This window comes from Durio zibethinus, chromosome 15, assembly GCF_047325235.1.
Source record: "Durio zibethinus cultivar Kanyao isolate XHJ-2024 chromosome 15, ASM4732523v1, whole genome shotgun sequence".
Lineage (NCBI taxonomy): Eukaryota > Viridiplantae > Streptophyta > Magnoliopsida > Malvales > Malvaceae > Durio > Durio zibethinus.
The window spans coordinates 19,520,334-19,533,306 of NC_143176.1; the positions used below are offsets into that span (position 1 = coordinate 19,520,334).

The window sequence follows — 12,973 nt, forward strand, 5'->3', positions numbered from 1 at the left end:
ACAAAGATCATCAGATCAGGTTCTGTGCCTGACCCTCCTGCCATTTGTATCAAAGTTTTGCTTGTGCCCACACTGTCCGAGATTTTCCGCCACTGCTACAATCCTCCTGGCAGCCTGCAACTGTTTTCATAACTAAAATTACAATTTTGACCAAACTTTTAAGAAGAATTTTTTTTTCACTTGCTAGTGTTAGGGTTTAATAATGAATTGTCATTTTACAAAGCGTTGATAAGTTCTTTAAATTCCACAAACGATTTTAATTTTTTCAAATATATTAATTTTTATTTTTTTAATACATCTTAATGCATATGTGGGACTTAAATTTCCCTCATAATGTATTAAATAATTTTAAAAAAATTTTTGTAGTAATGTTATGAGTATAATTTCGAAACTTGTGATTGTAATAATTTGTCAGTGTGTTAAGATCACTACAAATAATTCATAACTAAGCAAAGCAATCAATTCCTGGTATACATAGTGATAGCTAAATAGATCTTCGCAAAAGACTTGGATTATATCACAACTTTACGTTCCAAAGGATCCATGATCATAATGTTCCAATCCAAAAGCTGAAACCAAACCAATGTTCCTACACGTAAAAATGAAACGCGATGTTGAAGATAAACCCTAAACCGGACTTCCAGCCTTCGGGGAAGCAATGCCACAATTTTTGGCTAAACATTTTCCCCCTTGTACTCATTCACTAGTTCCCATGTAAAAGGAAAAAATAAATAAATAAATAAACCTAGACTTGTGAACGAACTATGCACTGGCTTCACTCTTCTGAAGAAGCCGCAATGGTTTTTCCTTTTCTATCTGATGAGGCTGTGAGACCAATGTCAGTGTTTTCTTCAGTTTTTGGCTTCCGCATCTGCAGGAGTTGCAGCTGATGTTGCAGCACCTATTGAGAAAAAAAAAAAAAAAACACGTTGAAAAACAGTAGTGACAAATTGGAAAAGTATGAGCTGATTTTACATTGTGTTAATGTTAAATGTTATAATCTTTTACCTGAAAAAGTAAATTTCTAGACATAGGAAAGAGACAATCAAACAAATGGAAGCTCTCAATAGTCAATTCTAATGCAATTAGGAGGCTATCCCGAAAACAGTCATGATTGATATTGGAATGTCATGCCATGCTGCATCCACTGCAAGCCATGCACTCCAAATCTCACCTTGATCACACATTTTTATACACACAATTACATAAAGGAAGCAAGAGTAGCACCAGTACAATACATAAATGATACCTCAATCTGCTGCTGAATAATCTTCTTCTGAACTTCCAACTCAGAATCTGGAGTACTCTGATTACCACTTGATCCCTCTCCTGAGTTTCCATTGGCACCAGGTGATTGGAAAGGAAGAAAAACACAATGTGGAAATTGCGGAAAGGACAAGTTTGCATATCCACCAGGAATGGCAAATTGTTGTCCAATGGATGTGCTTTCCCCACTAGATTCCACCTTCATGGTGTCGGCCAATGAACCATAAGCCTTGGGAAGTACAGCATATCTAGGAGACCTGCATATAAAATGCACAACATTGTAACATGTAACTGGGAACACCAGTTCGAATTAGCAAACCAATGCACTTAGAGCCAGATCTGATCATGTAAAAGAACTGGCATCAATAGCACAATTAGAAAGCAGAGCAGATGTGGGCGCAAAGACTTTGAAGGTCTAGAGATGCCTCTAAACCAATGAACCAATTATCAGCTTTTGAAAACTAGCACTCCATTGCAACAAGCTCTGCATGTGTTTAAAGTGCTCCCCTTTGATCAGGAATAGACGTTTCACTTCCCAATATTCATTAAGTATCATATATCTCCTGTAATAGGTCTCAATTTAAATAATTACCTCCTTATATTCATATATATGATTTCATAATTAAGTTTGCCAGAGATAGTGTCGTCACTTCTTAACAATCTCTATATAAGCAAACACACAGACACACAGACACACAAACACACACACAACTTTTGTACAACCCAGAAGCCAAACGAATTGTCTCAATGGCACATTCCTAATACTTTTCTTTGGTGCTCAAAAATTTAAATATGCTCTCTCAAAATGCAATAACTGATAATTAGTCCACTGCAATTGATACATAATAAAAAAATCACATGGGAAAAAGAGGCAAGATTACAAAACCAGCAAAATCAGGAAACTGCAAATTTCATTGACAGACATGCAGCATTACAAGCAAAAAACTACCTACCAAACTAGTGTGTTCGCAGAAGGATAGACGTAGGATTTCTCATATATTGACGCTGCAGCAGCAGCAGCCTGAAGCCTGGCCGGATGCTGGGTCAAATTGTCAGTGGCCATGTCAACACCAGGACCTTGAGTAGATGAACTTGTGCTGGACCCTGTTCCCACTTTAAACAATTAGCCCACATTTTTCAAACAACAAAGTCAGTTTGATTAATTGCAAAATTATAAAATTTAGTAGTGAAGTAATAGCTGCAGAACAAAGTAATACTTAATGTCCACATCCCAAATTCTTTGCAACCCAAATCAGCTTACCAGTTTCCATGTGGTATAAATAAGTCTATATGCCATAAAATAACTGGTATTTGGAACAGGTTATCCCCCAAAATTTGGGGCCAAAACATGGAAAACATCTTCAAGATGGGTTGGGAAGGAAAAGCCTTCAAGTAAGGCACCACACTAAGGTGCATGCCTTAAAGCATGGATAACAACTGTGGACATTTGCATTTCCACACCTTATTTCAGGAGGCACATGCCTTACCAAGCTTACAAGCAGTTCAACAAAGCATAAATAGATAGCAACTAAAAAGACAAAGAACTGAATTTTGAGCTAATAATGGATGGAAAATTTTAAAGGCCCCAAAATTTGCTTTACCCGATACCTAGGAAAAAGTAACAAAGTTTGAAAAAGTTAGGCAATCTATTCATGATATGGATATTTATTCATGCATGATCCATATCATCTCAAAACCAAATAGCAGAACTAACAGTTGGCATACATCAATTTAAATTTATCAAGAAAATCGAAATGCTCAAAGAAAAGAGTTGATCTTGTTACAGATGATGTTACAATGAGGTTACCTTGTTCATGAGCATCTGACCGATGTCCATGTTGCCCTCCAGATGAACTTGTTTCATTTTCAGATGGTACAACCAGTGCCCTGCACGTAGGGCAGGTATGCTGTCTCTCCAGCCATGACCGAAGGCAGTGCACGTGAAAAAGATGCCCACAAATTAACTTCTTTGCTGTGGTCATCTCTTCACGGCATATAATACAGGTTGCATCACTTCTGTTCATCCAACCAGTAAGCAGTTAAAAATCAAGAATAAAAAATCACAATGCAATTGAAAGATTCTTATAAAAGCACAAAATTGAGTTTATAAACAAATACTGTTTGACTCACGCAGTGAGCTCTTCAGGGGTTGCATCTGGGAATCTATCATTCATATTTGAAGTGATCTTCCTATAACGCATGTAATCAGCAACACGAATTTTGAAATTCCTAAAGGTCTCATAAAGCTCCCGTATTAAGTGCAGAGGTATACCATAATTCCTGCAGAAACAAATTAAACATTAACAACCATGCCTTGAATTAATCCATAAGAATATATATATATATTAAGAGATCTGAGACTTTGGTGAAGAAAAAAATATCCTTTTTTTTATCACACTTATCATTCTATATCCACTCTTTAATTATAAGTTATCCTTTATAGACCTTGCAGCGCTCAACCAAGCCTTCCATTAAAAAGTTGGCAACTTGGCAGACATCTCAAAACCTGCAGATGAGTCTTAGTTTTCATGACAACCCCATTGGGCTCTTTTTAGGATTAGAAACTGATTTCTGTGAACAGAAGAAATTTTGGTACTACCCCATTCATATATCAGCAAATTCATGAAAAACTGGAGTATTTATGCCAATTGACAACTACCCATTTGCTACCATTCTACTTGACAATTACATTTTCATGTCTAAAGGATATAAAACAGTTTGCAAAGCAGCTATAAAACTTGGCTGTCCTCTCTAGATATGTAACAAAACAAGTCTCAATGTTGAATGTCTCATCTACAGCAATTCTGATTAAAAAACCATGTAGCATCTAATGATATGGACATAAGATTGCCCTTTTTCTCCATCCAACATGTGCAAGTTTAGAACCCAGTAAATACAATCTCAAAAAATGTAATTTGCTACCAGGATTTGAGCTTACGCCGATGTCCAATCAGCCCAATGCATCTCTATATGTTAGAGAACACCACATGCCTTATGCCACCCTTAAACTTTAACACCTAATTATAAGATATCAAATAACTGAAGGGGATCTAAAGACTAAAGCATGGTAAAAACTCCTAAAAGAAAGTATAGCATTCTATCTAACAAGTAAAAAATTGACTTGAAAATTTTAGAACACTGCTTATAAAATTGCACTAACATGCATTAAGTCTTCAGTTCATGTAAGCCAAAAAGTTTTTGAGAACCTCATGCATTAGAACATTATTCAACAGCCAAAAATTGTTTATGCACATGAATAATATAAACACATATGTGATCCTACAGAAACCAAAAAGAATAGTTTACTTACATGAAAATCACAAGAAAGAAGCATAAATACAGAGACAAGTGAAGCAAGTCCCGGATGAGCTCCAAGTAGAAGGTATAGACAGCCTTTTTTTCCCATTGTCCTTCCATAAGCATGTCACTCACATAGAAAACATATTTTACAAAAGTTGCCACTGTTGTCGTCACCAGTATCATGTACCTTGAACCCAAAAAAAGTCAATATTAGTCCAAGTAAAAACAGATAAACTACAAAATATATATATCTACACCACTCCCTAGTCCATCCTAAAACATATTTCAGTAACTTTGCAAACTCACAAGTAGCAATTAATACATGTTTGAATGCAGACAATGAACAATGATACATGCGAAAAATGAAGATACACACATATAACTTCGAAAGAAACAAGGGAGAGGAATCAAAACTAGTCATATTATGTAAATTGCCATAACACAAAGAATATTTAGATTTTATACAAGCATTTTTCTTCCAGGAACCTGACTATTTTATTGGTTGGGACTTTTGTAATGACAACTTCATTTATCATTTAATTCCCAACATAAATGACACATTTAAAGAGTTTCTTTCTTATTTCTTTATAGCCTAGCAGTCCTTCACAACATACATAATTTTGCAATCCTTATTAATCATGCTCATAAATCAAAGATTCCAATGCATATTTATCACGACCTTAGTAAAATCACAAAAGAAAAACTATGACTTCAAGCACAATGCTCATCCCTGCAAATCAATTTTATTAAATCTAAAATACTAATGACAATTGAAATACAAAGTGGTTTCGAATGATGGCCCATAAAGCATGACAAGCAGAAATATGTTAAGAAAATTTTCTACTAATAATTGCAAAAAGAAGAAAAGGTGCTAAGTTAAAAACTTACTCAAATGAAAAGAAGAGGGAAACTGAAGCTTGTCGTGTTTGGATAAGAAACTTGATAGAACTGTACAAAAACAGACAATCTAGAAGAAGAAGGAAACCCAGGAAAGAAACTATCCTAATGTGAGACAACATAGGAACAGAAGGGGTTGTCTCAATGTACTCAACTCTCTTCTGTGCCATCCAATGCAAAGCCTTGATTAACAACAAACCTGTAACCATTGCAAGAAATATAACAGAGAAGTCTTGTCGAAAAATAGTAATTGCAAAGAGGATCTCCATGATCTCTCTCCAAGACTGCTCATTCAACCGCTCAACCTCAGCTTCACGAAGAGACCCAAGGAATACCCTTTTGGTTAATTGCCATAAGATACACATAAAGACAAGGCCCATGTTGAGAAGCAGCACCAAGCTGATCTTAGAGGTTGATAAATAAACCATAGCAGGATAAAACTGGCCTCTACTGTTGAACGCATGATAAATAACTGCTAGCGTCGCGGCTAAACTGAGACCAGCATAGGTTTGCAGCCTCATCATTTTCCTCTACCTGATTACCACACCACAATATTCAACAGAGGAAAATCAAAATCTAGAATTAACTTAAAAGACTACGTCCTCCTAATCAATTAACCTTACTCTTTTAAAGCATTTAATTCGTCATGAAACAATAATATAAGCACTGAGATCAAGTGAAACTATAAAAAGAGGTAAATTTTTCATAAAATTTCTATCTTCTCTATCCAAAACAATGGAACCTTACTAATTCAAACATGGTATCATAATAAAAAAAATAATCCCTATTTCGAACAAAAGAAATTTTCAATTTTTTCCTTGAAATTCTTTTCACCCGCAACCAAACAATCGAATCCAGGAACTTCCAAAACCAAAAATTTCTATCAAATAGGGTGGAAAAGAAAAGGACAAAAAAAGGAAGAGATCAGTACTGACCTGAGAGAAACGTCGGTGAGGTTTTCGAGAGAAAAGGAACCGCCAATGAGAGAATGAGAGAGTCCTTTGTCTCCTCCGGTCTGAGAGAGCTTAACAATAACTTAACAAATTTATAAGAGCTTCATTAATATGGTGGGCTATTTATTTAATTTAGGAATTTTTTTGTTTTAAATTTAGGAAAATTTACCTATTTATCCTATGCGTTTTGCAATTGCGGTCATCGTTACCAATCAGTATAATCCACGTGTACTGTGGCTTTATTGAAACAAAATTTTCGTTGAAGATTTTGATTGAGCGTTTGCTTGCATTGATGGTTAGATTCTTTTTTTTTTTTTTTTGGTTGGATTCCGTTAGGTGATATTAAAAAATAGTGACGATGATGAAATAATTATCGTAACAATAACATTGAACGCTGTGTTGGTGGAACTAAAATTAATAACTATTCTAATGCAATTTCAATAATCGATTGTTATATTTAAATTTTTTATTTTTAATATAACAATTTTTTTCTCAAAAGAAAGGTGGATTAATTAGTAATTTAATGTTTAATAATATATTTTTTGGTTTATTAATTTCATTCTAACAATAGGAGAATTTATGAAAATAAAAAAAATTTTGCCAATTATTAATTAATTATTTATTTATTTTAGGATCAAATTTTCCTATCAGGAGTGCAAGAAAGAAAAAAAAAATTTGTAAAAACATTCATTGCTGCCTCGCTCGGCGTCACCGGTCAGTCCCTTTTTCTTTTTTCATCTCCACAACTGGCTGCGACACCGTTCTTTCTCTCTTTTATCGTTCTTACCATTTTCCATTTGTTCTTTCCTTACCCTCTTTCAGCCAACACCTTGCTCTCTACCTCTCCACTGCAGCAACTCCTCTTATTTTGATCTTTCCCCATTTCCTTTCCTTTTCATTTCTCGTCCGCTCTTATCTTGTTCTTGCCCTATATTTCCCTCCCAGCAAACCCACACCTTTTGGTCAAATTTCAACCTTTTCTTCTTTTGTTTTCAATTATTAAGTTAATTTTGAATGACCCAGATTTTATTACTTCAATATTTCTCTCTAGAAATATCCGTTTAATCTTTTGACGTGAATTTTCAATTGATGGCTTATTGAGCTTTAGAGTGTGGATTTAAGGTATATCTTGGAATTCTTGAGTGAATCTGTTGAGGCCAGTGAAGATTATGTTAATGTTGCTTATTATATTCTACTCATATTGCCATTTTTTTTTTCTTGGTTTAAATTGATTAGATCTTGTATGAATTCTGGATTGATTGTGAAAATGTGTCTTGGGCTGAATATTGTTTTTGTTCAAGAAATATGGAATTTTCGATAAGGTTAGGGCAGATTGAGTCTTATAAATGGTCTATGTTGTGAGATTGTTAATGCTTGCATGTTAGAAATTGAACAATTAAGTGGTCTTACTTGAAAATTTATGTGGGATTTTAATGACTTTGAACCTTTTATATCAATCAATTTTCTTTATTATTGCAGTTTCTTTATGTCATCATTCTATGATTTCTTGAATGTCACAGGATCTTAGCTTGACGTCAATTGGGTTAATGAGAAGAAAATGATGTCTGAAGATGCTGGACAGATGTTGATCGTTTATGATGATCCTTCAGATCAACGATCCTTGTCTTTAGGTGAAACCAGTAGTACAGAGGATTCACCTGATGAAACCCGGCTTTCTCTAGAAACCATTAATGATGCCATTCCATATATTGGGCAACGATTTGCTACTCATGATGCAGCTTATGAATTTTATAGTGAATTTGCAAGGCAATGTGGCTTTTCCATCCGTCGTCATCGCACAGAAGGAAAGGATGGGGTTGGAAAAGGACTTACAAGACGTTACTTTGTCTGTCACCGTGCTGGCAATACACCTGTCAAAACCTCAAATAACGGTAAACCACAAAGAAACAGAAAATCATCCCGATGCGGATGTCAAGCATACTTGCGGATAAGCAAAGTAACAGACTTAGGAGCAGCAGAATGGCGTGTCACGGGTTTTGTGGACCACCATAATCATGAACTTTTAGAACCGAATCAAGTTCGTTTCCTTCCTGCATACCGAACCATATCAGATGCAGATAAGAACCGAATCCTTATGTTTGCCAAAACAGGAATCTCAGTGCAGCAAATGATGAGGCTGATGGAACTTGAGAAGTGTGTGGAGCCAGGATATCTACCGTTTACTGAGAAGGATGTGAGAAATTTACTTCAATCATTCAGGAAATTAGATCAAGAAGATGAAAGCATAGATTTATTAAGAATGTGTAGAAACATTAAGGAGAAGGACCCCAACTTCAAATTTGAGTATACACTTGATTCACACAATAGGTTAGAGAACATTGCCTGGTCATATGCATCATCAGTCCAGTCATATGATATATTTGGTGATGCTGTGGTGTTTGACACGACTCATCGTTTGACTGCACTTGACATGCCACTGGGGATATGGGTTGGAATGAATAATTATGGCATGCCTTGCTTTTTTGGCTGTGTGCTTTTACAAGAAGAAAATTCAAGGTCATTGTCATGGGCTTTAAAGGTAATAGAATATAACATAGCTTTTTCTCAGTCTATCATATTGTATTGCTTATGGTTGCCAGTTTTACTTGGATCTGCCAATTTGTGTCCTTTGCTCTTGTGACATTGCCAAAAGCAAAGGCAGAAAGAAAGGAGGGAGGTAGGGAAATATTAATTCGTGCAATTGAGTGATTCAGTATATGGGATAGAGAGCTGGTAGGTTTAGTGAATGTGATAGATACACAAGATGATTTTTTCAATCATCTTTGTAATTATATACAGTTCTTCTGTTGGGAGTGTCAATAGTATCTATAATATCATTGGTTTGCTGAGTTCATATGCTTTATGACGCAACTGTGATTTTGGAATACTATGCCAATTTGAGCATGAACCTGCCTGATTTGTACATGGTCAATTTCTATCAAATCAGGATGGGATGCAGGAACTTTGTGCAGGAAAAAAAGGAGGATGGGATGTATGAACATAATTTTTAATAAAAAATGTCTCTTATACAGAAGATAATTGGCGGATTTTTTGAATATTATACTTTATCTTTCTTTTTATGTTCTTGGTGGCTCTTGAATTTACTACCGTTCTTTTTCTTTTTGGTTTTTATTTTACTTTTCTCTTTCTTCTTTATGGCTTAATTTTTGGGAGGCTTGCTAAATCAGTGTCCTTTTTTTCTCATATTTGAAAGGCATTCTTAGGGTTTATGAATGGAAAAGCACCGCAGACAATATTAACTGACCAAAGTATGTGTCTCAAAGAAGCCATAGCCATTGAAATCCCTACAACTAAACATGCACTCTGCATATGGATAATTGTGGCAAAATTTCCATCCTGGTTTAATGCTGTTTTGGGGGAACGTTACAATGAGTGGAAGGCTGAGTTTTATCGACTCTACAATTTAGAGTCAATTGAGGATTTTGAATTGGGCTGGAGGGACATGGTCAACTCTTTTGGGCTACACACAAACAGGCATATTGCCAACTTGTTTGCATTACGCACAATGTGGGCTTTGCCGTACTTGAGAAACCATTTCTTTGCAGGAATGACCACAAGTGGCCACTCAAAGGCAATTAATGCTTTCATTCAAAGGTTTTTAAGTGCACAGACTCGGCTTGCACACTTTGTGGAACAAGTACACTCTCTCTTTCTATACTTTACTTCAAATCCAATTGTGTGAGTGTTTTGTTGAATATCTTGACTAATGATTCCCAAAGCAAGTGCATCTAGACTTTTTCTTTTAGTTTATCCACGTTGAAGACATAGGAAATAAATTGATTGTTTGAGGATATCAGAATATGAAGATTCTATAGTAGTAAATACTTAATTTAGGCTAGCACAAATGTTTAAGTTGTCAAATTGCTAGGCATTGCCTCTTTCATCAAAGGTTGGAAGTTGGAGGTTTTTAAGGCTCATCCACTGCATATCTTGAATCTGAGGATTCACATACACTGACTTGTAAAACTGTTTCTCTTTCAAACATGGACAATGATAGCCATTCAACTTAATTCAAATTGTCTGTATTATCACATGAAACTGGCTTTTACTCCATGTTAGGTCTAGCCAGTTTCAAAACAATAAAATGGTAGTAGAGAATTCTTCAAGATGTGTAGAAAAACAATGGACTTTATAAGAAAACTTTTTGGGAGTTAAACCTGACTTATACTTTCTTTACTGTTAGAGCTTATCTACATGATTAAACATTATTAATTCTATATTAAGATATGCAGACCCTAGATTAGATTATGGGGTTTAATCAACTCACCTTACATCTGAACTTATGCCTGATTCACCAGTTGGGATTTAGATTTTTTTGTACCCATGTTGCAATCTCATAGAAATGTTAAGTTTGGAAGCAACTTCCGCCATTAAAGTACAAATCTGAACCTTGTCCTGCCCAACTAAATTTCATTATCTTATCATCTCCACATCACCATCATCATGATGTGGTTGGATTTTGCTTGGATTTTGGCTTCTATTCAAAATCTGTATTTATCTTGACATGTATTTCCCTTTTCTTGATTGTTGTACTTGTTTTTGCTTGTAATGCATCAAAAATGTGGTTGTAGTTTGTAGTGGTGATTTGGCAATTCTTCATGCTTTATGTTATCAGCTGTTGTGTAGCATGATTTTTCTTCCCCTGTTGATTTAACTTTATCAATCAGGTTGCTGCTGCTGTGGATTTTAAAGATCAAGCAGCTGAACAACAGACAATGCAGCAGAATCTTCAAAACATTTGCCTAAAAACAGGAGCGCCTATGGAATCTCATGCTGCCTCTATCCTCACTCCTTTTGCCTTCTCTAAGCTTCAAGAACAACTAGTTTTAGCTGAACACTATGCATCATTTCAGATGGATGATGGCTTTCTTGTAAGACATCATACAAAACTCGAGGGAGGCCGGAAAGTATATTGGGTTCCTCGAGAGGGTATTATAAGTTGCAGCTGCCATCAGTTTGAGTTCTCTGGAATACTTTGTCGCCATGCCCTTCGAGTTCTCTCAACAGGAAATTGCTTTCAGATCCCAGACAGATATCTTCCTCTTCGCTGGAGAAGGATCAGCACATCACCTGCAAAGCTTCTGCATAGTTCTTCAAGTGATCATAGGGAGAGGATTCAGTTGTTGCAGAACATGGTATCAACCCTTGTAGCAGAATCTGCCAAGTCAAGGGAAAGGTTGGATGTTGCTACCGAGCAAGTCTCCATTCTTTTATCTCGCATAAGAGAGCAGCCAGTTGCATCACAAGGTGTGCGAGATATTTCACCTATTCATAGGAATCTTTGAAAACTATAACTTGAACAACTAGAGCAGAAAGCAACATGAGAAAATTTGATAAGAAATCACGTTGAGGTTAGAAATGCAAGAGTTGATGAAGGGTTTGGCCTTTGCATACTAAATTTTGTAGTTCTGTTACATGCAATCAAAATAAACAAGTTGCATGTTCTAGGCATTATTTTGCCAATTCCTAGGGGATGTTCTCGATGGTTTTTACGTGTACAATATATACGTAGGAAGTAGCCTATCTTGTATGATATTCATGTGTTTTTTCTGCAGAAAAAAAAAATGAAACCCCATTTTGCTTTTGCCTAATAGCATATGATGGAAACGTTCTAAAAGAGCTTTCTTCTTTCATTTCTAGAGCAATTGACTAGTTAGGGGTATATCATTGATTCATAGTTGAGATTTAGAACTTTCTTTTCCATGCATGTGAATGAGGAATACAGAGGGAGATTCTAACTTTTAAGTCTGGTAAAAAGGAATCAATTACTGTATGTACGTAAGGTCAAATATATATATATATATATATATATATAAATACGGTATCTTTAGGCAAAGTTTGAATTTTTTTTACTGATTCATTTGTTTTGAATTTCTTCTTTCAGTTTTAGTGGTTGATTTCATACCATTTTACAATTCAATGCTGCAGTTATTCTGGTGCTTATTGTCTACTTTTAAGGCTGAAAGTCTAAAAAATAGAAAAATAATATATATATATATATATATATACTAGTTTTCTTTAACGCGCTGTGTACATAATTATTAACTAAATTATAATTTTAATATAATAAAATAATTTTAATATTTTTATAATAATAAAATTGAAATAACTATCATCATATTAAATTAAATTGAAAATATAAATTTAAGTTTGAAAAAATTAAATATAACAAAAATTTTAAATTAAAATTTCAATAAAAAATAAATATTTAATCTTTCTCTATTTTGATTTTTTTTAGAAGTTTTATTTTAAGTCTTTTGATTTTAGGTTATCATCTTCATTCATTTTATATATATATTTTAAATTTTTTCAGATAATTATATTCTATCACAATCAAATTGAATTTCATACTTCCTTTTATTCTTTATTTTATATTTTTTCTTGAGTTTTTTCTTTTAACTTTTTTGGTAGTAAATTTTTATTTTCAATTCTATAAATTTTTTACACGATTATCGATGAATTTATTTAAACTCTTGCTTTTTATATATTTTTTATTGAAAATTTAAATTTTTTATTTTGATTTGAAATCATATTGT

The 12,973-nt window shown here is 34.4% G+C and overlaps 2 protein-coding genes across 2 annotated transcripts; one reads left to right on the plus strand and one right to left on the minus strand.

Moving 5' to 3' along the window:
* Positions 1 to 491: 491 nt before the first annotated feature.
* On the minus strand, positions 492 to 6,480 carry LOC111301223 (ERAD-associated E3 ubiquitin-protein ligase HRD1B-like). The gene is made up of 8 exons (XM_022896737.2): positions 6,399 to 6,480; positions 5,455 to 5,997; positions 4,577 to 4,753; positions 3,397 to 3,546; positions 3,074 to 3,282; positions 2,220 to 2,370; positions 1,250 to 1,523; positions 492 to 901 (listed from the first exon to the last, which is right to left on the minus strand). Exons 2-8 carry the CDS (start codon positions 5,985 to 5,987, stop codon positions 776 to 778), a joined length of 1,620 nt encoding a protein of 539 aa, XP_022752472.1. The 5' UTR covers positions 5,988 to 5,997; positions 6,399 to 6,480; the 3' UTR covers positions 492 to 775.
* Positions 6,481 to 7,123: 643 nt separating this feature from the next.
* On the plus strand, positions 7,124 to 12,054 carry FRS11 (FAR1-related sequence 11). The gene is made up of 4 exons (XM_022896739.2): positions 7,124 to 7,538; positions 7,937 to 8,955; positions 9,631 to 10,074; positions 11,105 to 12,054. The coding sequence occupies exons 2-4, from the start codon at positions 7,975 to 7,977 to the stop codon at positions 11,720 to 11,722; spliced, it is 2,043 nt and encodes a 680-aa protein (XP_022752474.2). The 5' UTR covers positions 7,124 to 7,538; positions 7,937 to 7,974; the 3' UTR covers positions 11,723 to 12,054.
* Positions 12,055 to 12,973: the final 919 nt, after the last annotated feature.

Bases quoted from the DNA above. Each gene is read 5' to 3' on its own strand.
- FRS11 (XM_022896739.2), top strand. From the start codon at position 7,975: ATGATGTCTGAAGATGCTGGACAGATGTTGATCGTTTATGATGATCCT. The intron at 8,956-9,630 runs GTAATAGAATAT...CATATTTGAAAG, and splicing joins CATTGTCATGGGCTTTAAAG to GCATTCTTAGGGTTTATGAA. The intron at 10,075-11,104 runs GTACACTCTCTC...TTTATCAATCAG, and splicing joins TTGCACACTTTGTGGAACAA to GTTGCTGCTGCTGTGGATTT.
- LOC111301223 (XM_022896737.2), bottom strand. From the start codon at position 5,987: ATGATGAGGCTGCAAACCTATGCTGGTCTCAGTTTAGCCGCGACGCTA. The intron at 2,371-3,073 runs GTAACCTCATTG...AAGTGGGAACAG, and splicing joins GTCAGATGCTCATGAACAAG to GGTCCAGCACAAGTTCATCT. The intron at 1,524-2,219 runs GTAGGTAGTTTT...TTTTATATGCAG, and splicing joins TCTGCGAACACACTAGTTTG to GTCTCCTAGATATGCTGTAC.